Source organism: Lynx canadensis, chromosome D1, assembly GCF_007474595.2.
Source record: "Lynx canadensis isolate LIC74 chromosome D1, mLynCan4.pri.v2, whole genome shotgun sequence".
Taxonomy (NCBI): domain Eukaryota; kingdom Metazoa; phylum Chordata; class Mammalia; order Carnivora; family Felidae; genus Lynx; species Lynx canadensis.
Genome location: NC_044312.2, coordinates 58766333 through 58785902, shown reverse-complemented (window position 1 = coordinate 58785902; position 19570 = coordinate 58766333). Strand labels below are relative to the sequence as shown.

Below are 19570 nucleotides of genomic sequence, written 5' to 3'. Positions count from 1 at the left end.
GTGAGGCGAGGCTCTCCCGACCTCCCCCTCCCCAGCCGCCTTCTCCTCAGGAGCAGGAGAGACACAGGACCCTGAATGTCTGTATCTCCTCTCTGGGCGACGGGCACACCCTCCCCAGCCTCCGGGTCCAAAGCAAAGGGAGGCAAGTTCTCGGCGTGGTGCTCTGAGCAGGTTCCTGTCAGGAGAGGGCGCAGGTTCGCGGACAGGTCCCGTGGTGGGCAGCGACGGAAGCCACACAGGTATCCGACAAACTTTGCACATTTAGTGTCTCTGAAACCCTGCTCTCACGTCGTGTTTGGAAGGCGGGTTCCTCCAGGCGGTAGGTCAGTCGCCGCAGGCCCCTTCCCGCGCTGCCCGCGTCCCCCCAGCCTAGCGCCCCCGCGCGGGTGGCGAGGTGTCCGTTCGGGAGGGACGGTCTGTCCAGAGTCCGCCCCGCCCCCGCATGACCCGGCCTGGGCAGGGAGCTGGGCGCGGCGGGCGGGGCTCGGGGCACGTGGGTGCTGGCGGCGGCGGCGGCGGGACGCGGGCGCGGGCACCGGAGCGGCGGCCTCGGCGCTGCTGGCGGCCGAGCGCCCCGCGGAGGTGAGGGGCGGGCTGCCCGGAGGGATCGGAGGAGGAGACAGGTCGGCAGGCGCGGATGCGGTGGCTGCCCACGCGGCGCTGGGCAGGCAGAGCCGTGAGCGCGTGGCGGACCGAGTGGGGCACGGCTCCGAGCAGTGGGAGTGTGCCGGTGGGTCCGTGGTCGAACTTTGTCTCCGCCGTAGCGTCGATCTCCGCGAGCGCGATCCGATACCCCGGTGAGTGTGTGTCGGCCTCTTTGGGAAAGTCACTGTCAGTGGGTGAGTGCGTGCGCCCCAGCGGGTCGAGTAGTTGAACCTGTGGGACTTGTTTGTGTGTGTGCTCTGGTGTGAGTGAGCGCCCCGAGGCGGGGGACCGCGGCCAGAGACCCGCGAGCCCCTGGAGCCCCGCCGAGCCTCCTCAAACCCGGGGCACTCCACCCCGCCCGGACCCGGTAAAACTGGGGGTGGGAGTGGGGGTGGGGGCTGGGACAGTGGCCTGGAAGGACAGTTAAGCCTCTGTCAGGAGGCTTTTAATCTGGCAGGCGGTGCCGTAGGAAGGGTCAGTTTGGAGAAAGGCAGTGCCCTCCCTCAGCTCCCCAACTGGCTGCTGTCGGTGGCAGGTTGCCCTACTTCCCCCCAGGAGCCAGACCCAAGGGCCAGGCCCAGCTGCGGATTAAAACTGCCCGTTTGGGGTCTTTGGGGCTGGTGGCAGCTGTTTCTTTCAGCCTGGCATCCTCAGCTTCCCTGGGCCTGCAGCCTGAGGTGCGTGGTTTGTTTGGGGAGCTAGGCTGTGATAATGGGGAGCTTTTGAGGGCTAGGGTGGGGCCCTGGTAAAGTCTCAGTTATCTGTGTGTGTGGTAGTGGTTGGGAAGGAGATTCTTTAAGCAGACAGGGCCCGCAAAAGCTCTCTGGAGACTCAGACCTATATTCCAATCCTGCCCTGGCCACTATGTGACCTTCTCTGAGCCTTAGTGGCTTCATCTGTAAAAGGGGAAAAACAAGAATATGGAACTTGAGGGCCGTCGAGTTCCTAATGTGTGGGTCATGTTCAGCACCAGTGTTCTCCTGGGTAGGCTCACTGCTTGGGGATGGGGCTGGGGTCAATCCCTGGAGGGAACTGCCTGAAACCCAAATCTCAACTATTCTCCTCCCTGGGCTAACAAGACCCAGCCTGAACCCCTTAGCCTGGGACTCAAGGCCTCCAAGAACTGCTTCTTGCCAACCTCTCCAGCCCCTCTCCTGCCTGACCCTTTACCCTCTAGTGATTACATGTAGTTCTGCTACATACATGAGACAGTTTCCTGCTTTTGGACCGCGGCATATTCTATATACTCACTGCCTGAAATGCCCTCCTACCCTCATCTTCCTCAGTTGGAGAATTACCTAGCTTTGGGGCCCAGCTCAGATGCTCCCTCTTTGGGGAAGCCTTCCTTGATCCCACAGTTGGATTGGAGCATCTTCTGGCTCTTGAAAGTCCCAGGACTTACAGCCCTGGTTCCACCTTGGACGGTTATGGTCTCTGTCCCCCTCCTTCCCTCACCAGAGGTCTGGGGCCCCCTGGAGGACAGAAACTGGCTGTCACTCATTTCTCTTTTGCCAGCACCCTGCACAGGGCTGAGCTGAACTGAGAGAGCACCAGCAGCCTCTATCCCCTGTTCCCTACCCCCAGCTTCCCCAGTGAAGGCATGTCTACAGTGGAGCTCCATGTCATCACAAAGAAGAGGAAACTAGAATCCGGTGATCAAGACAGGTGGCACAGGTTGTCAGAACAGTGTGTCCTGGAGGCATTACAGGACCCAGAGTGTACAAGCCGAAAACTTTGATTTCACTCTGTAGGTGATAAGGAGCCATGGAAGGTTTGTGAACAAGGAGGATTCATGGTCAAAGCAGCATTTCAGAAAGATCTCTCTGGCTGCAGGGTGGAGAATGGATTGAGTAGTGCTATACAAGGAGATCAGATATTGACACTAGAACCATCCAGGCATTACTTATACTCTGAGCCCTTGATCCCTTGGCCAAGGGTCTGGTCCCTCAGACCTTAGATGTTCCTGCTGAGGAATTTGGGGATACCTAGGGCTCTCCCTCCCCCAGTGGGAGCCAGGAGACCTGCAATTGATCTCATCCCAGCTCTTCCCCCAACTTGCCGGGTGACCTTGGGGGGGCAGTTCTTGCCCTGCCAACCTCTAAAAGGAGGCCAGCACCACTAAGGTCCTGTGTTGAGAGTATGTGCCTGGGAGGCCCTGGCATGGAAGAATTCTCAATTTCCTCTTTTTTCTGCCTTGGGCTGCCCTGGCATGGAAGAATTCTCAATCTCCTCTTTTTTCTGCCTTGGGCTGCCCTGGGGTCTAGCCAGAGGAGTTGGAGGATCACAGTGGCTGACCTTCATAAATGGCTGCCAAGCTTGTGTTGCAGACTGAGGCTACGACCCCTCCATTCTTATTTTCTTCTTGCCCAGGATGCACAGGCCCTGAGGCTTCTGGATCCTCCAAGGACCAGCTAAAAGTATGAGAAATCACCAAGGTCTCATGGGTGAGTGCTTTGATTTGGCTTCTTTCCTGGCTATGGCCTTTAGAGAAGCCACTCTCCCCCTCTAGATTGTCAGTTGGCTATCTGTAAATTGGATCTGATGATCCTTGCCTCTTCAAATGCAAGGTTGCTATGACAATTCTTTTTTTTTTTTTTTTAATGTTTATTTTTGAGAGACAGTGTGCTTGAGTGGGAGAGGGCAGAGAGAGGCAGGGACAGAGGATCCGAAGTAGGCTCTGCACTGACAGCAGCAAGCCTGATGTGGGACTTGAACCCAGGAACTGTGAGATCATGACCTGAGCCAAAGTCCAATGCTCAACTGACTGAGCCCCCCAGGTGCCCTGCTGTGACGCCTTAATTCTTAAGACAGTGGTCAGGAAAGGGCTTTGTAAGCTGTGGAGTGCAATGCACAGGGAGAAATGCGATACTCAGAGACTTTTAAAGAAATGCATTTTGAAGATATTAGAACAAGGGTGCAGTAACAAGGGATTGTGCTAGATATTGGAATTTTAACCACTGACTGCCTTCCTCTCCCTGTGTCCCCTCTGCAAAGACAGCTTACTAGTAACAATTTATAAAAGTCTCTCATTTTATCCTTTATCAATCCTATGAGGGAGGAATTGTTATCCCCATTTCGCTGATGAGGAAGTAGAGGCTCAGGGAGTTTCCTTCCCAAGATCACAGAGCTGAGGTGAAAGCTAGGGCTACCTGACCCAACTTACCTCTCTCCATTTAAGATGGAAGTTCCATCTGAGATTCAGAGCTCCATTCTCTGGCTTTCAGGGTGAAGGAAGTTTGAATATTGCCCTGAAAACATGACTTTAGGTTTTGCTTGTGGCCTGATTAGCCACATTGCTCACAGGACCAGAGAAGCCACGCATCCCTGGTGAAATCCTTTCTGACCTCTGTGCTCATCCCAGAGGTCAGGTGAAGGACTAGGCCAGCCTGCTTTCTCTCTCTGTATCATCCAGCACAGGTTGGGCACAGAGCAGGTGCCAGTGAGTGTTTGAGAAATGAATGACCTTGTGGAAATGGGTATATAGTCAAAGAGGAGGGCCTTACTCCCTGGAGAGCTACAGTTGATTCTTGAGCAGAGGAGTTCCTCCACTTCCCTGTTATAGAATCTCCTAGGCCTGAGTATTTCTGGTCCAGGGTGAGTGGCTAGAGTCCCTGATGGGAGTGTGGGTAGCCTGGGCCCTCCTGGGCAGCTGCTCCCTCCTTAGCCCTCCACCCTGGCACCCTGTCTAGGGCTTGGGCCCTAAAGCATGGGAGGAAGGCCTCCTTCAAGCTTCTTGGGGCCCACATGACCCTCTCTTTTCCCACCCCCTCAGGGGAGGCTCCTGGTGTTGCTCTGGCTTCCTGGTGAGTGCCCAGCTTCCTCGGTCCCAAATGTGGGAGGAGGAATCTTGCTGTGGTGGAGCTGTGGGCCAGCAAGGATGTTCCCCAACTCACAGAAACTCCAGGGCCAAGGTATCAGTGCCTCTCACTGGACCATTTTATGTGTAGTCTCCTCCTTGGTCTTCCTCCCTTTAGACTCCCCTGTCCTATCTATTTTCTGTGGCATCATCTTTGTCAAGGTCAACTCTGAGTATGTCCTTCCCTGCTTAAGGCCTGCCATGGCACCCCATTGTCCTCAGGTTAGAAGCCAAGCACCTCAGCCTGGCATTCAAGCCTTTTCATGTGAGTGCCTCAGGTCCATATACATTCTGTGCCACCCACCCCTCCATTCCAGCCTCACATGAACTCCTGGCCACACTCTCACACCACTGTGTCTTTGCACATGCTCTTTCTTCTGCCTTCAGTGCCCTCCTACCTTTGTTGTCCACCTGACAAACTCCTAATCTTTCATTAAGTCCCAGCTCAAATGACCTCTCCTCTGAGCAGCTTTCCCTGACTATCTCCCCAGGCTGGTTAGGGGTTCCTCTGGGCTCTATGGTTCCTGGGCTTCCCTTGGTCATGGCTTAATCACTCAAGTGGACTTCTTCCATGTCTGTGTCTTTCTCCCCATCCAGACTGGAGCTCCTGACCAAGCCTGATCTGAGTCTGGGTTTGCAGTGTTCCTCTGAGGTTGAGCACATGGGGGTACTGGCAAGTGTTTGCTGAGACTTTATGGCTCCTGGTACAGTGATCTTTGATTACGTTACTCTGAGAGTGCAGACTCCTGTGGTTCTGAGAAGCTCACAACCAAAGGCTATGAAAAGCAGCAAGTGACAGAATTGAAGAAACACTTATCATTTACTCTCAGAACCAGAGGCTCTTAAATTAGACCGTCAGAACCAATGAACTCAGAATTCTGGAAGCACCCAGAGTGAGAAAGTCTCAGAATCACAGACCTACTTGTTCTACACTTTTGTCCTATTTTCTACCTTGGCTTCTCCATTCTTCCCTTTTCCTTCCATGCTGGGCTCTTTCTACTTCTCTCCTGACCTGACCATAGCCCCTTCCAAGAGCCTTCCCTGCCTACTCTGCCCATGACTTCTGCCCCTCTGCCTGAGAAGGGTTTCTGTGTCTCTCAGCCAGGACAGGTAGATGCAGCCCCCCACATCAGAACAGAGCATGATTTGCTAGCCACATGGAGTACTACCTGTCCCTTTGTCTTACTCCTTCCTCAGGAGCTGTCTGGTGTGGTGATTCTCCCCATCTGATCAGTGAAGAACTCGAGGCTCAGAGAGGGAAGTTAACTTGACCAAGGTTGCACAGCATGGGTGGTTTGAAGTTGGAGTCTGAACCCAGGGTTCTTTCTTCTAGGTCTGGCTGGAGACATTTGGATGTGATAGGTCAGGGTGGAGTTCAGGGCACTGTGGTTCTCAACTGGTTCCATTTAGCAGTGTGTCTATAGCACTGTGCTGTGCTGGACCCTGCTGGGTCAGAAGAGGGACAGGTAGTTTGCAGTCCTGCTCTGGGGTGGGGGTGAAGGTGCTCAACCCTACACTGAATGTAATTAGAACACCAGACCTTGAGTAAGGCCCTTCCTCTTAAGGAGTCTCAGTTTCCTGGTCTGTAAGTGGGAGGCCAGCCTGGTTGATCTGAGACTCGTGCATGCATTCAGATGTTCTCTTAGTGCGTGGCCCCCACAGCCAGGATTCTAGGGGCTCCCTACAGGGTGAGAGTCTCCAAGAGGACTGGTGAACCCAAGGGCTTTCTGGAGGAGGCTGCAGAGGCTTCCCACTGCCACAGCACCTACTGATACTATCTGAGGTTACCCCCTCAGCTATTTCCCCAGACCAGCACCAGTGCTGGTGGTGCAGAAAGCGTATCAGGCAAGGCTGGGAGCCTACTGGCCTTCAAGCCTGTGGAGGACATTTGGGAGGGGGTGAAAGATAACTTCCAGGATCTTTCCTGTCCTCCTATCCATCCTTGCCCTCTCTACTTCCCTCAAGCCACGGGGATGACTGTCAGTTCCTGAGACATACTATGTGATCATTTGCCCTGGTTTTTGCTCACTCTACTCCTCTTCTGTTTCCACGCACCTGACTCTTGTCCATCTTCCAAAATGAAGGTCAGGTGTCCTCTCCTCCAGGAAGCCTTCCCTGACCACCCTACCCCCAGTTCCTATTAGTGACCCTCTTGGCTGCTTCAACCCAACCCTGGTGCCTCTGCTTCCTTCAGCCCTGATCACCCTGAATTATCATTGCCTTTTCTGGGTCTTCCCCTATCCTCCCCGACACCCACCACCTTGACAGTGAGCTCCTTGAGATCACAGAAGGGTCCAACTCACCTTGGAGTCCCCAAGTGCCCTGAATGGGGACAGGCATAGTTATGGCAAACCTTTGGAAAGGGTGAATGAACTGAGGAGTATAGTTGGGTCTAGTTCCTTCGGCGGGGGCAGTCCTCGGACTGCCCTTCCTTCTGAGGATGGCCTTCAGGGTGGGAAACTTGACCTATAGTCAGTCTGGCTGTGACCTTGCTACTTTGCTCATAATTCCTGTGGCTTTCCTGCCCCTCTTGTCTTCCTGAAATACTCCCATCCTCCCTATCTTCACCACCTGCTGAAATCATATCTTTTTAAGTTATTTCATAAAATGAATAAATCATCTCCTTTAACTGTCTCAACAACCTTATGCAGTGCATACCCTTCTTAGATTGTAAAGAAATTAAGATTTGGGTTATAGAGCTGAGACTTGTCCAAGTACCACAGATGGAAATGGCAGAACTGGGATTTCCCACCTGCCCAGTGCCCTCCCCTGTCCCTCGATGGCATTCTGGGTCCAAGTCCTCTGTTTCCCCTCACAGCACCCCACCTCCAGGCAGGCTGCAAGGGTTTCCAGAGTGGTGATGCGTCATACTCCCCTGCTAGGCTGGACAGGGCCAGCCAGGTAGGCAGGTGAATGGGCAGTACATTCATTCTGGAGCTGCCCTAGTGGAGAAGCTGGAATGTTGTCCAACCACCCTGGAAATTCTGCAGTCAGCCTGGGAACTGCCTCACCCCCTCCTCATGGCTTTGAGTTAACCAGCCTGGGGCTACAAGGAGAAAGACCCAGCCCTTGGGGTAGGGGCAGAGCCAGGCAGAGGGGGCAAGCGGTCTGCCCCTAACTCACTGGTGACCGTGGGTGGGATCTGGGGCTACCGTTTCTGGCCTTAGTTTGTTGTTGTTGTTTTAATTGTAAAATGAATACAATAATCATCATGTCTGCTTCACAATGAGGAAATACCAGGAAGAGTAGATTCTAGCCCTGCCACTAGGGTGTTCCCTCTGGCAGAGAACTGACCAGACAGGCAGAGCCATGGGGCTCAAAGAGGGCTGGTCAGGAAGCTTCCCGGAGCAGAGGACCTAGGCTGAGGAGGGTAGGGGGTAGTGATCAGGGGCACGGCTCCTGCAGTCAGACAGATCAAGACTGCTCTGCAAGTTGCTAGCTTTGGGACCCTGGAGAGATTATTTAGCTTCTCTGAGCTTCTCAGGCTTAAATGAGAAGAGGTCTATAAAGCCAACTAATATGGAGCCTGACACAGAGCAGGCACTCAACTTTTGTTATAATATATATGTTGAAGATAAGGGAGGGTGTCCCTGAGTGAAGATATGATCATGGGACTGCTTTTGCTGTGCTTGGGACAGGAAGATGAGGCTGGAGGCAGAGAGGGAGAGTTGTCTAGAGGGGCGTCAGGGGCCAGGTCAGCCAGGGCCTTGAATGCCAGGCTCAAGAGCTTGGATGTTAGCCTGAGGGCAATAGGGAGCCATGGAAGGGTTTTGAGCTTACAGTGTCTAGTCAGATTTGTGTTGTAGGAAGACCTGTGATTGCAGAATGGAAGATGGATAGGAGGGGAGGGGTGGAGGCAAGGAGATAAGTGAGCAGGCTGTGCAATGGTGTGGAGGAAAAACACAAGACTAAGGCTATGGGGTGGGGAAGAGTGGCATGTCTGAGCCACTGCACTGGTTCAACTGACAGGTTCATTGGCGAGCATTGGGTTACACATGGGTGGGAAAGAGATATATTCTCAAGGATATATTAGAATTTTAAAGTGTGGAAGGATGGGTGGTAGAGATCCATCTCAGAAATAGGAGAATGGCTTTGAGAAAGTGCTGTGCCCCTCCTTAGTCTCTTGAGTGAAGGCATATCCTAAGGAGAAGACGGGGTGGAGTGGGGTGAAAGGTAACCTCTTTCGTCACTGGACTCTGGAGCAGGTTGGCAAATGGCTACCAGCCCACTGCCCCACGTGAACCTGAGACTCCTGGGGCAAGGTGTGCTGGGAAAATAGTGGCCTAGGGGCATTCCCCAGTGCCACACCTCCTTCCCATTCTTGCAGCCATCCTCCCCCTCTCCTCTTCCCACTTCTCTCCATGCTTGTACATTGCTTCCAGCCTGGAGACCTGGCTTCAACTGTCTCAGACACCCCCACCCCCACCCCAGTGCAGGGAAATGAAGCAGATGGAAAGAGGAAGGGAATGTTCTTTTTCCCCTCTGGTAAGTCTGGTTCTGGAGGATGCTGGGACTTGCACATACAGAGGGGTCCCTCCACCATGTAACCATTCCCTCAGTGAAACCTTGTGCCTGGTGTGTGTGTGAGGGCCTGCCAGACAAGACAAAAGCCAGGGGCAGAATTCAGAAGGCCTGCATTCCAATCTTGGCTCTGTCCCTGACTTATGGTGAGGCCTTGTGACAGGGCCTCAGTTTTCTCCTCTGTCAAATGGGAGTTTAGTGCAGATGATTTCTAAAGGCTGTTCTAGTCCCTGTCTAGAACAGTGTGTGTGTGTGTGTGTGTGTGTGTGTGTGTGTGTGTGTGCACATGCTGTGTATACATCTGAATGTGACTGTGTATGTCTCCATGTATCTGGATATTTGTGTATGTCCATGCCTGTGTGTTCATGTGTGTTTACAGCATCTGTGGAGGAATGATTAGAGGTGGGACAGGGGAGGGGGTGTGTTCCAGGTAGAGACATAGCTTGAACAAAAAACCGTATGAGCGGAAGTACTATTGAGTGGATACTGGGCAAGGAGGGTGTTGACTGTTTCCTACTCTAGGGACTGAAGCATAGACCAGGACAGAGGGAGGGGCATTGGAGGCTCAGCTCAGCTCAGCTCTGCAGGATGTGAGGGAGACCTTTCCCAGCAGAGCCACACTCCTGTGAAAGGGGGTGCCTGGGGAAGGAGGCTGGGAACAACCATCCCTGGAACATGTGAGCCGAGGGTAGAAGCCAGGGCGTGTGGGTGGGCAGAGGGCACCCCTCCTGGGACAGGCAAACACACCAGTGCTTGCCTCTTTTGGACCAAGGTTGAAGCATAGGAGGCAGGCCTGGGAGGGCTCTGCCTGGCTGACTTCCTATGACTTGGAACCCAAGAGCCCATGCTGTCTCCACCTCCCACAGAGCCCACAGCACTGCCCGCCCTGAGAAGTGCTGGAAGCTGGGTTTATCCCCAGGCCAGAGGACCTGTTTTTCCTGTTTCCTGAAGAATTCCCTGCATCCTGGTCCAGGCCTATGCATTCATGAATGAGAAACCTGAGCGGGCTCTGAACATCCTGACTGTGAGAGCAGGGGCTGGTCAGGTATGGACATTGGAGGGCAGGGTCCACTGGCTGGGAGGCTCACTTGTGCATGTGTATATGCTGGACCAGGGTTCGATCCAGGGGATCCCTACCCTGCTCGCTCATCCCAGGCTCTGATGAATTCAGGCTTCAGAGCCGGGGAGTCCTGGTGTCAAACCCATTTTTTCCAATTCCTGGCAGTGTGATCTTGAACAAATAGCTTAACCTCTATGGCAGTATCTCCTGAGGAGTGAGGGTGGGGGTTGCTGCATGGACGCTGTTCAGCCCAGGTTTGGCCCCTACAAAGTGAGGTGTTGGGGGTAGGGGGCACCAGGACCAGAAGCTCCTGACTCAGACTGACCCATGACCTGAGCCAGAGATGAGCAAGATAAAAGAATGTGCTTGATTCAGACAGCTGACCCACCTCCAGAATGCCTAGGTCCAGTTCCCCTCTCCTGGCGTTTCCCTGGCCTGTCCAGAGAAGGGCAGGGCTCTTGAAAGAGAGGAAGTCCAGAGGCCTGTCTAGGGCAGGAGCAGGCCCAGGTGTGCTGGTCCCCAGGAGTGCTCCCCAGGAGGCCACCTGGGGTCAGCAGCTGAGAAATCTTTAAGTGTCAGGACAACTCTGGGAGGCCCTCAGAGGAATAAGGGAAAAGAGAGCAACTGCCATGAGGCTCAGCCTCCTCTGGACTCCCATATCCTCTTGTGCTTGATTGTGTCATTCATTCATTCATTCATTCATTCATTCTTCCACTCATGTCATACCTGCTTTGGAGCAGGCCTCTTGCTGGATGATAGGGACAGAGAAAAGAATCAGATGGACCAAGACTTCTAGAAGCACCTAGAATGTTTTGGGGTTTCTAGAGGGTGGAAACACAAATTCCCAACAGGGTGTGAGGAGTGTCTGGGGTGGTAGAGTGCGAGAGCTTCAGAGATGAGGTGACCCTTGAGAAGAGCCTTGAGGGATGGCCATGATGGAGTACAGTGTGAATGGGTTTTGGAAGGGCTGTCCAGGCAGAAAGAATAGCATGAGCAAAGGCAGGGAAGGCTGGCAGGGCACTTAAAAGGGGCAGAGCCAGACAGAACCAGGCACAGAGGGGCTGGCAAGTGGTGTTGGACAAAGATGGGAGCTAGTCTCTAGGGTGAGAGACCCTGGGGAGAGACCCCAAGGGTATGGGAGGTAAGGAGAGGTAGAGGAGAGGGCTGAGAGAGAGGGTTAAGGAGTCAGCTGTCTTCATAAGCAGGGGCCGGAGGTGGGGGGGCAGGAAAGATGTACTCACAGGTTGATGGGCCAGCCTCTCCTGCCAGGGAGAGGGCAGGCAGGGTCAGTCTGGAAGGGGGCCATGACAATGGAGTCCCCAGCTGGCCTGGGAGGGTGGAGGCCAGGATGTCTTAAAACAGGTGGAAAGGACAGCTTCCTCGCTTCAGGAGAAAGTTAGGGAAGTCTCCCCCACTCTCACCAGCATCAGAGATTCCACCCTTGATGATTAGAAAGAAACTCTGTGTAGAGATGTGGACTATGGCTGGAGGGGTGGAGGGTGGGGGAGGGCCATCATGACCCAGAGGAGAGACCCGCCAGGCCTAGGCACTGGGGCAGGAGCAGAGCAGCAGTGTGGAGGGGGATTGGGTGTGTGTGCTTCCCCTGTCTTCAGTGGGCAGAGAGTCTCTTGGGGATTTAGGACTCCAGTTCTCTAAGGCTGGGGGATTCAGTCCACAAGAGGTCTGAGCCTCAGAAGGGTAGGAAATGCTTGATGTCACCTGGGGTTTTGTGGCACAGCGGGACACCCCAACCCAGTGTCCCCACGGGGGAGGGAATGTGGCCTCTCCACAGCTCCTCAGTCTCACTCAGGCCTCCATGCTCCTCCTGTAGCTGCTGGGAGCCAGCAACTCCCAGCCCACCTCCCAAAATGCTGGATCTGGTGGTCCTGGGCTTTGCCCTTCCCCATGTCCCATGACACCCCTCAGGGTACCCCACATTTACCATGTCTGACAACGAGTGCCCCTCTCCCCATACCTGCTCCTCCCCCAACCCCTGAGCCAGACACCCTGCCCCTCTTCAACCCAAACTCCCTCTGGGCCAGACTCTCTGGCCTTCTTCCCTAACCCCTCCACATCTCTCCCCTCACAAGGTCCCCAGGCCTGGCCCTGGCTTAGGCTTTAGCACCAGTCCCCTGGCCCACCGCATTCACCTGCTGCACAGCCTCCAGTGAAGACCTTCTATCGCTCCTCCACTGGTGGAGAGCTTCCTGTAGATTTCAGGAAAAGGCCACATCTGGGCTGAGCCTTATACCACCACAACGTACCTACTATGTGCCAGGCACTGCTCCAAACATTTCACACAAATTACTCAATCGTCACAGCAGTTGTATGATGTAGGTTCTATTAATCGCCTCATTTTACAGATGAGGAAACAAAGGTGGTCTGGCTCCAGAGGCCAGGTTCTTAATCGCTGGAGTTTGTTGCACTGAAGGATTAAAAAGTTGTAATTCCAACAGGTGGAGACGAGGGCTGTGAATGGATTCCAGGTTGAAGGAGCACTATGAACTAGGGCTGGGAGGGAGAGTGTTGGGTGCATTCAGGAAACTGCAGGTCACAGAGGATGGGGCTGGTGAGGCTGACAGAGGCTGGGTTATGAAACCATCCCATACCAGACTGAGGAGGAGTGGGGTTTTCTCCTGAGAATAGGCAGGAGTCACAGAGGGTTTCGAACAAGGGAATGACTTTGTCTTCAAGAAGGCCCCCTGGATTGGGGGAACTGAGGCTAGAGGCAGGGAGGCGGATGCAGTGGCTCTGGCAGCAAGGATGGAGACAACACGGGGCTGCATGGAGAAGGGGTGGGATGCAGGAGACGCTTGAGTGTCGGGTCCTCAGTCCTGGCTCGGGGCAAGAGGGGTCCTAGGAGCTTGGCCCTGCCAGAGTTCCCCATGGCAGGGGGAGCTGCCCCTGCTCAACTTGGCACCACACAGCCTCCCTGCCTGCTCACCCTGGACCTGCCCTGGTTCCTTGGGGAGGAACCTGTGTCTGTGAGAGGCAGGTGCATGCTCTTGGTTGCACTTCTGCTGACACCAGGAGACAGGGAAGATTCTGGGGTGCGGGAAAAGGGTTTGGGGAGAGAAGGGAAACTGAGAGACCTATGTGTCTCTCGGCCCCCTAATGTCAACCTCAGGGGCCCTGAACTCCTACTGGGAGGCCAGGCTGGGCAGGAAGCTCATGGTCTAAGGGAGTGGATGTCACTGGCCCTCTAGAATCTCCAAGCCCCAGCCTCTCAGGACCTCGGTTCCAAGATGAAGGGAATTGTACCACCCCAGATACCTAGGATGGGGAGGACTCACATGTCATCTGCCCCCTCTGTCCTCCCAGACACACCCACACACAGGACACAAGCCTTTCTGCAGACTCTGCTGGAAGAGACGCTGGCATGCCCCCAGAACAAGGAGTTCACTATCTCCTTCCTACAGCCCCTTCCACTGTGGGATGCACCCAGATGAGTTGTAGCCATCCCTAACCATATGACCTTAGCCAAATTACTTGAATGATCTCAGCCTCTTTATTGGAAAACTGGGCATGATAACCTGGTTCCCAGAAACATGTTGTAAAGATGAAATGAGGTAACACTTTAAAGCATCCATGGTAGTGGGGTTTGAAAAAATAGCAGCTCCCCAGCCCCTTCCCACTGTTAGAAAGTTTTTCTTCATGTTTGTCCCAAACCTGCCTACCTGCTACGATTTCCAGCCTGACGCTGGGAACTTTGGCCACATCTTTGCCCTCCAGCCTGGGCTCTCTGTCCCCTGCTCTCCACTGAGAGAGAGCTCTTACTGGTCACATTGGTGGGGACAAGGAGATGACGAAGATGGACAATCTGTGCTCCAGGTACTTACTCTGTGGGCACTCAGGCCCCATGGGTACATATGCCCACTAGGAATAAGGCAAGAGACCATCAAGATAGTGGTGGTGTGTGAAGAGAAGCTGGGTAGGTATGAGGGAAGCTGAATTTCCCCACAAAAGAAGTCCCTCTCTGCTCCCATTCTCACCTCTGCCCCACACTTCCCTGGCATCTTCAGAAGGGTCACTGTCCCATCTGGTAGCCTCATGGGCCGGGGAGCAGGGCTGCTGTTTACGAGTGCCGAAAGTGCCAGAATATAGGAGTACCTAAAAACTATTTGCTGGGAGGTTAATGAATAACTAAAGGGGGAGACCCTTGGAAATACTCCCTCAAATACCAAAATACCAGGCATGAGGCCAGAGAGCCTCTCAGAGGGCAGAAAGATGAGCTAAAGGAAAGAGCTTTCTAATACTTCCAGCAAGGTAGAGGCTGCCCACCGGCCAGTGAGCGCTGGGTGTGAGGTGGAGCCAGCCAGCCTGATAGCCCCCTTTCTGTGAATCTGGGACGACACTGCTCTGGGACCCCCCCGATCCTGAGATGCTAGAGCTCAGGATCCTCCATCTAGAACTCTGTGCTCCTGATGTTCTAGAGCAGGGTTGCCAGTCTTAAACAATCACACAAAAACAAAAAACAGGGGCGCCTGGGTGGCTCAGTCGGTTGAGCGACCGACTTTGGCTCAGGTCATGATCTCACGGTCCATGAATTCAAGCCCCTCGTCGGGCTCTGTGCTGACAGCTCGGAGCCTGGAGCCTGCTTCTGATTCTGTGTCTCCCTCTCTCTCTCCCCTCCCCCACTCATGTTCTGTCTCTCTCTGTCTCAGAAATAAATAAACATTTAAAAAAATTAAAAAAAAACAAAAAAAAAAAACACAAAAAACAAAGCCAGGGGTAACTATTTTAGGCTTTGGGGAATATACGGTCTTTGTTGCAACTATTCAACTCTTTATAAATAAGGTGGGTATAATTGTGTTCCAATCAAGCTTTTTTTTTTTTTTTTACAGAAACGGACTGGTGGACTGCATCTGGCCCTCAGGATGTAGTGTGCCTGCCCCTGTTGTGAAGTTTTAAAGGTGTGTGGCCACGATACTCCTAGACCTCATGCATCCTCGAAGTTCCGGGGTTCCAAGGTTCTGGGCCCTCTGGGTCCAGGGAGGAAGCCAGGTCAGGTGGCCACAAAGGCCTTGACTGTGGTGGGGCAGACCTTAACCAAGGGAATCTATGGGTGCTTGGGGTCCCTCATGGCCCCGGTCAGGTGGGTGTGTCAGGCCTCCCCACTGAGCCCTGGTTGTGACCCTCGTGGCTGTTCTCCCCACCACCCCTTCCCTTCAGGGCAATGGCCACAGGCCCGGGCCGCTGGAACAGCACCGTCAATGACACCTGGGGTGGGGACGAGCTGGGCTACAAGTGCCGCTTCAATGAGGACTTCAAGTACGTGCTGCTGCCTGTGTCCTACGGTGTGGTGTGTGTGCTCGGGCTGTGTCTCAACGCCGTGGCGCTCTACATCTTCCTGTGCCGCCTCAAGACCTGGAACGCGTCCACCACGTACATGTTCCACCTGGCCGTGTCCGATGCGCTGTACGCAGCCTCCCTGCCGCTGCTGGTCTATTACTACGCCCGCGGGGACCACTGGCCCTTCAGCATAGTGCTCTGCAAGCTGGTGCGCTTCCTCTTCTACACCAACCTTTACTGCAGCATCCTCTTCCTCACGTGCATCAGCGTGCACCGATGCCTGGGGGTCCTGCGCCCGCTGCGCTCGCTGCGCTGGGGCCGGGCCCGCTATGCCCGCCGGGTGGCAGCTGCCGTGTGGGTGCTGGTGCTGGCTTGCCAGTCACCCGTGCTCTACTTCGTCACCACCAGCGCGCGTGGCGGCCGCATTACCTGCCACGACACCTCAGCACCCGAGCTCTTCAGCCAGTTCGTGGCCTACAGCTCTGTCATGCTGGGCCTGCTCTTTGCAGTGCCCTTTGCCATCATCTTGGTCTGTTACGTGCTTATGGCTCGGCGGCTGTTGAAGCCAGCCTACGGGACCTCGGGAGGCCTGCCGCGGGCCAAGCGCAAGTCGGTGCGCACCATTGCCGTGGTGCTGGCTGTCTTCGCCCTCTGCTTCCTGCCTTTCCATGTCACCCGCACCCTCTACTACTCCTTCCGCTCCCTGGACCTCAGCTGCCACACCCTCAATGCCATCAACATGGCTTACAAGATCACCCGGCCGCTGGCCAGTGCCAACAGTTGCCTTGACCCCGTGCTCTACTTCCTGGCTGGGCAGAGGCTTGTGCGCTTTGCCCGAGATGCCAAGCCACCCACAGACCCCACTGCTACTACCCCAGCTCGCCGCAGACGGGGCCTGCACAGGTTGGACAGGACCGACATCAAGAGGACAAAAGATGTGTCGAGCAGCAGTGAGGACTCTAGGCGGACAGAGTCCATGGCAGCTGGTGGTGAGAACACTAAGGACATCCGGCTGTAGGACCTGAACCCCTGGCGCCTGTGCAAGTTAATATTGGGGGTGGGGGGAGTGGGGAGGCTGTGGGGACTAGGATTTCCTCCATTGGGATAGTCTCCCTAGATATGCCCCATTAGTGACTCATGCCTGATGGTCAAGGGAGCCGTGACCTCAACGCTCTGTCATTTGGCAGAATGTTCTCTGCAGTCCAGAGATCTTAACAGTCCCTACAACCCCAGTCACCATTTGTATGTGTGAGTTGGGGAATAAGGCTTCGTGAAAGGCAAGGGTAAGGGGCCAATGCTGCCCCTGGCCTGACTCCCACATAATTAGCTGTCTGTGCCCAGCAAGGTATCTAGGCTGGAACCCAGCCTGATCGAGTCAAATGGAGAAACAGACGCAGAGAAGAAAGTGACTTACCAAGGTCACATAGTCTGGGCCTGAGCTACCTGGGAGGGGTGGAGTTTTAGGGTGATCGGAGGACCCTGGTAAGGAACCAGAGCTGAGCCGGAGCTTCCCACGGAGCGGTCAAGCGTAGGTCTAGATGCCACAGTGGACACACCTCTGAGGAGCATCCTCATCCCTAGAGGTGACTGTAACATCTGGGAGCTGATGTCATAAACTCATCTGGAGGCTTCCCGGGCCTGGGAGCCAGTTTGAGGCTGCAACTTCTACCGAAGGTGTTGTTGCCTGCCGTGTTGTGCCCTATTGTGTGGTTTGAGGATGAGGATACAGTCTAAGAAGCTCTTACCATCCACACTGGAGTTCTTTCTCCAACCTCTACTTTTCTGCCACCTGCCTTCCCACTAGCTGCCTCAGTGGTAGTCTCACATCAGGGATCCTCTTTCCAGACCTCTTTCCAGGTCATCCCTCACTTTAGAGCCAAGTGGCTTTGGTGCCTGGCTCTGCTGAGTGCAGATAGGAGTCAGATGGGGTCCTGTCCTTGGGATCCCCCAGTTTAGGGATTAATGGCTATGAACAGTCATGTGTTGGTAAATGTGATGAAACCATCTAACTGGCTTTCCAGGGGGTGAGGGGAACCCCTTATCTGTAGCATTGCTAATTGCCATGGTGCAGATACTCCTGCCTTGGCCAACTTCAGACCAGTAATGTGATGTCAGCCTCCTTGCAAAATTCCTGAAAATTTAACAATTGGCTCTTGCAAGCAGGTCCAACATGCTCCATCGCACCACTGGATAATGCTGAATGATTGGAGGTGTGGACCAGCATGTGAGAGAGGCTTCCTGGGACACACTCCTGAACTGTAGCTTCTGAGAAAAGCAGTTTATCGGAGAAGAACATCCAGGTGCAGGGTACATCCTGGGCAAAGACATGGGGGCAGGAAAGCAGGGTATGCAGGAAGTGGAAGCAGGCTGGGCAGCTGGTGCTCAGTCTCAAGGCAGGAATCAGGCTGGGAGTGGGTCACCAGGCTAACAAGTCAGGGCTCCTTCCTTGCCTTTACCTGAGGTCTCCTTTGCATTGGGGCTAAGTATGGGAGAGATTCGCTTCTCTTCCTGTCCCATCCTCTGCCTCCTGGGAAAATCCTGCTATATGGCATAATAGTTGGTGCTCAGACTGGCTCAGGGTGAGGTAGATCTTTCTCACCTGGACAGATTCTAGGTCCAGCCAGGACCACTGTGGAGGTTTGTGGAGCTGAGCTGGACAGGGACCAGCTCAGCCTTGGGGCAAAGCTAACAGGTCTCATTTTTTAAAAATATTTTATTTATTTTTGAGAGAGCACAAGCAGGGGAAGGGCAGAGAGAGAGGGACAGAGGATCCAAAGTAGGCTCCGTGCTGACAACAATGAGTCCAATGTGGAGCTCGAACGCACGAACCACCAGATCATGGCCTGAGCCCAAGTCAGACACTCAACCGACTGAGCCACCCAGGAGCCCCTGACAGGTCTCATTCTTAATCTCAAACATAAAGACCTACTCCCTCTCCCTCGGGGAGACCCCCTTTCCCTATAGGCCCACTCTGCCTGAGAGAAGATTCTTCCCTTCACTCCACGTCTTCCTGTCTTCTGTGACCTCTTCACCCTTTCCACTCTGTCAGAACGAGGCACTCCCAGGGGTTGCTCTATTTAGAATCTAGTTCCACACAGCTCCTTCATGCAACAGGGACCCATCACAAGCCATGACCCAACCAATTACTCTGCATTGTGCAACGTGGGTGTCCTGTTCAAAGTAATGTGAAATGCTCACCTCCCACATTCTAGGTTCTATATTTCTGTTCATATAACCAGAGTCCCTATGAGCTTTTTTGTGACTACTTCTTACAGACTGACCTTGAGCCAACCTTTCCTGCAGTCCCAAGCCTATCTCCTTCCTACCAGCTGCTGCTGAGGCTGAACCCCATTCTAGTTTATAGGAAGCCCCTACCCAGGTAAGATTACACCCAAAGGTGTAAATGCTGGGCTCTGATTCCCTCAGCCCTGCTTAGACCAGAGGCAGGAGGTTATACATCACGATTTGGGGGCTCCTGAGTGTGCATCTGTGGTTGGGGGTAGAGCAGTGGCCACCACAGGCCCAAGTTCCCTTAGTCCCCATTCCTTTTGTGTCCTGCCTACCTACCCTACCAGCAGCTTCCCTGGAGACCCTGAGAACCCAGGGCCCTGCAGCACATGGAACCAACACTACGGCATAGCACCAGGAAGCCTTCCTTGAATCAGCTGCCCATACATTTCCAAGGACATAGGACCCAGGGGAAAGGAGGGCCATATTCACCTTCTAATCCAGTGGCAGACACTGGTGGGGTGGGGAATGGAGACCCTAAGGGAACCGGGGACAGGCCAGGGTCTTGCCCCTGGACCCCAGTCAGATTGCCTGACCCCTCAACGTGGACGTCTGGCCCTGCTGCTAGGCCTTCACCTAGTGGGTGAGGTTCCTGGCTCTCCCGCCTTGTGCTATTTTCAGCCCACGTAAGAACAGGATTTTCCACTCCCAGCCCCAGACCATTGTCCAGTAGTGACGTGGGGGGACCTGCCCACTCTCAAAATATCTCCTCTTACTCTCTGGGCCTGCCTGCCACCTCCCAACCACCCCACCTCCTCACCCTGACATCACTTCCTGGGGCTGTTGACTCTTGAAGGCCACTGTGAAAGGGCACAGCCACCTGACAGGGACCCCAGGGATTATCCAGCCCAGCTGTAGAGTTGAGAGGGGCGGGGCCTTGCCCAAGGTCACTCAGCAGGTCAGTGTGG

At 54.4% G+C, this 19570-nt stretch overlaps 1 protein-coding gene across 4 annotated transcripts; it reads left to right on the top strand.

Moving 5' to 3' along the window:
- Positions 1-535: 535 nt before the first annotated feature.
- P2RY2 (purinergic receptor P2Y2) lies at positions 536-18141 on the top strand. Of its 4 annotated transcripts, XM_030332910.1 has the most exons (7): positions 536-797; positions 3016-3089; positions 4418-4556; positions 9889-10067; positions 14927-14995; positions 15255-16418; positions 17538-18141. In XM_030332910.1, exon 6 carries the CDS (start codon positions 15259-15261, stop codon positions 16390-16392), a length of 1134 nt encoding a protein of 377 aa, XP_030188770.1. In that variant the 5' UTR covers positions 536-797; positions 3016-3089; positions 4418-4556; positions 9889-10067; positions 14927-14995; positions 15255-15258; the 3' UTR covers positions 16393-16418; positions 17538-18141. The 4 variants fall into 4 exon arrangements, with proteins under 4 accessions (XP_030188770.1, XP_030188771.1, XP_030188772.1 ...); XM_030332911.1 differs by lacking the exon at positions 4418-4556; XM_030332912.1 differs by lacking the exons at positions 4418-4556; positions 9889-10067.
- Positions 18142-19570: the final 1429 nt, after the last annotated feature.

Excerpts from the sequence above, each read along its gene's own strand:
- P2RY2 (XM_030332913.1), top strand. The coding sequence starts at position 15,259 with ATGGCCACAGGCCCGGGCCGCTGGAACAGCACCGTCAATGACACCTGG.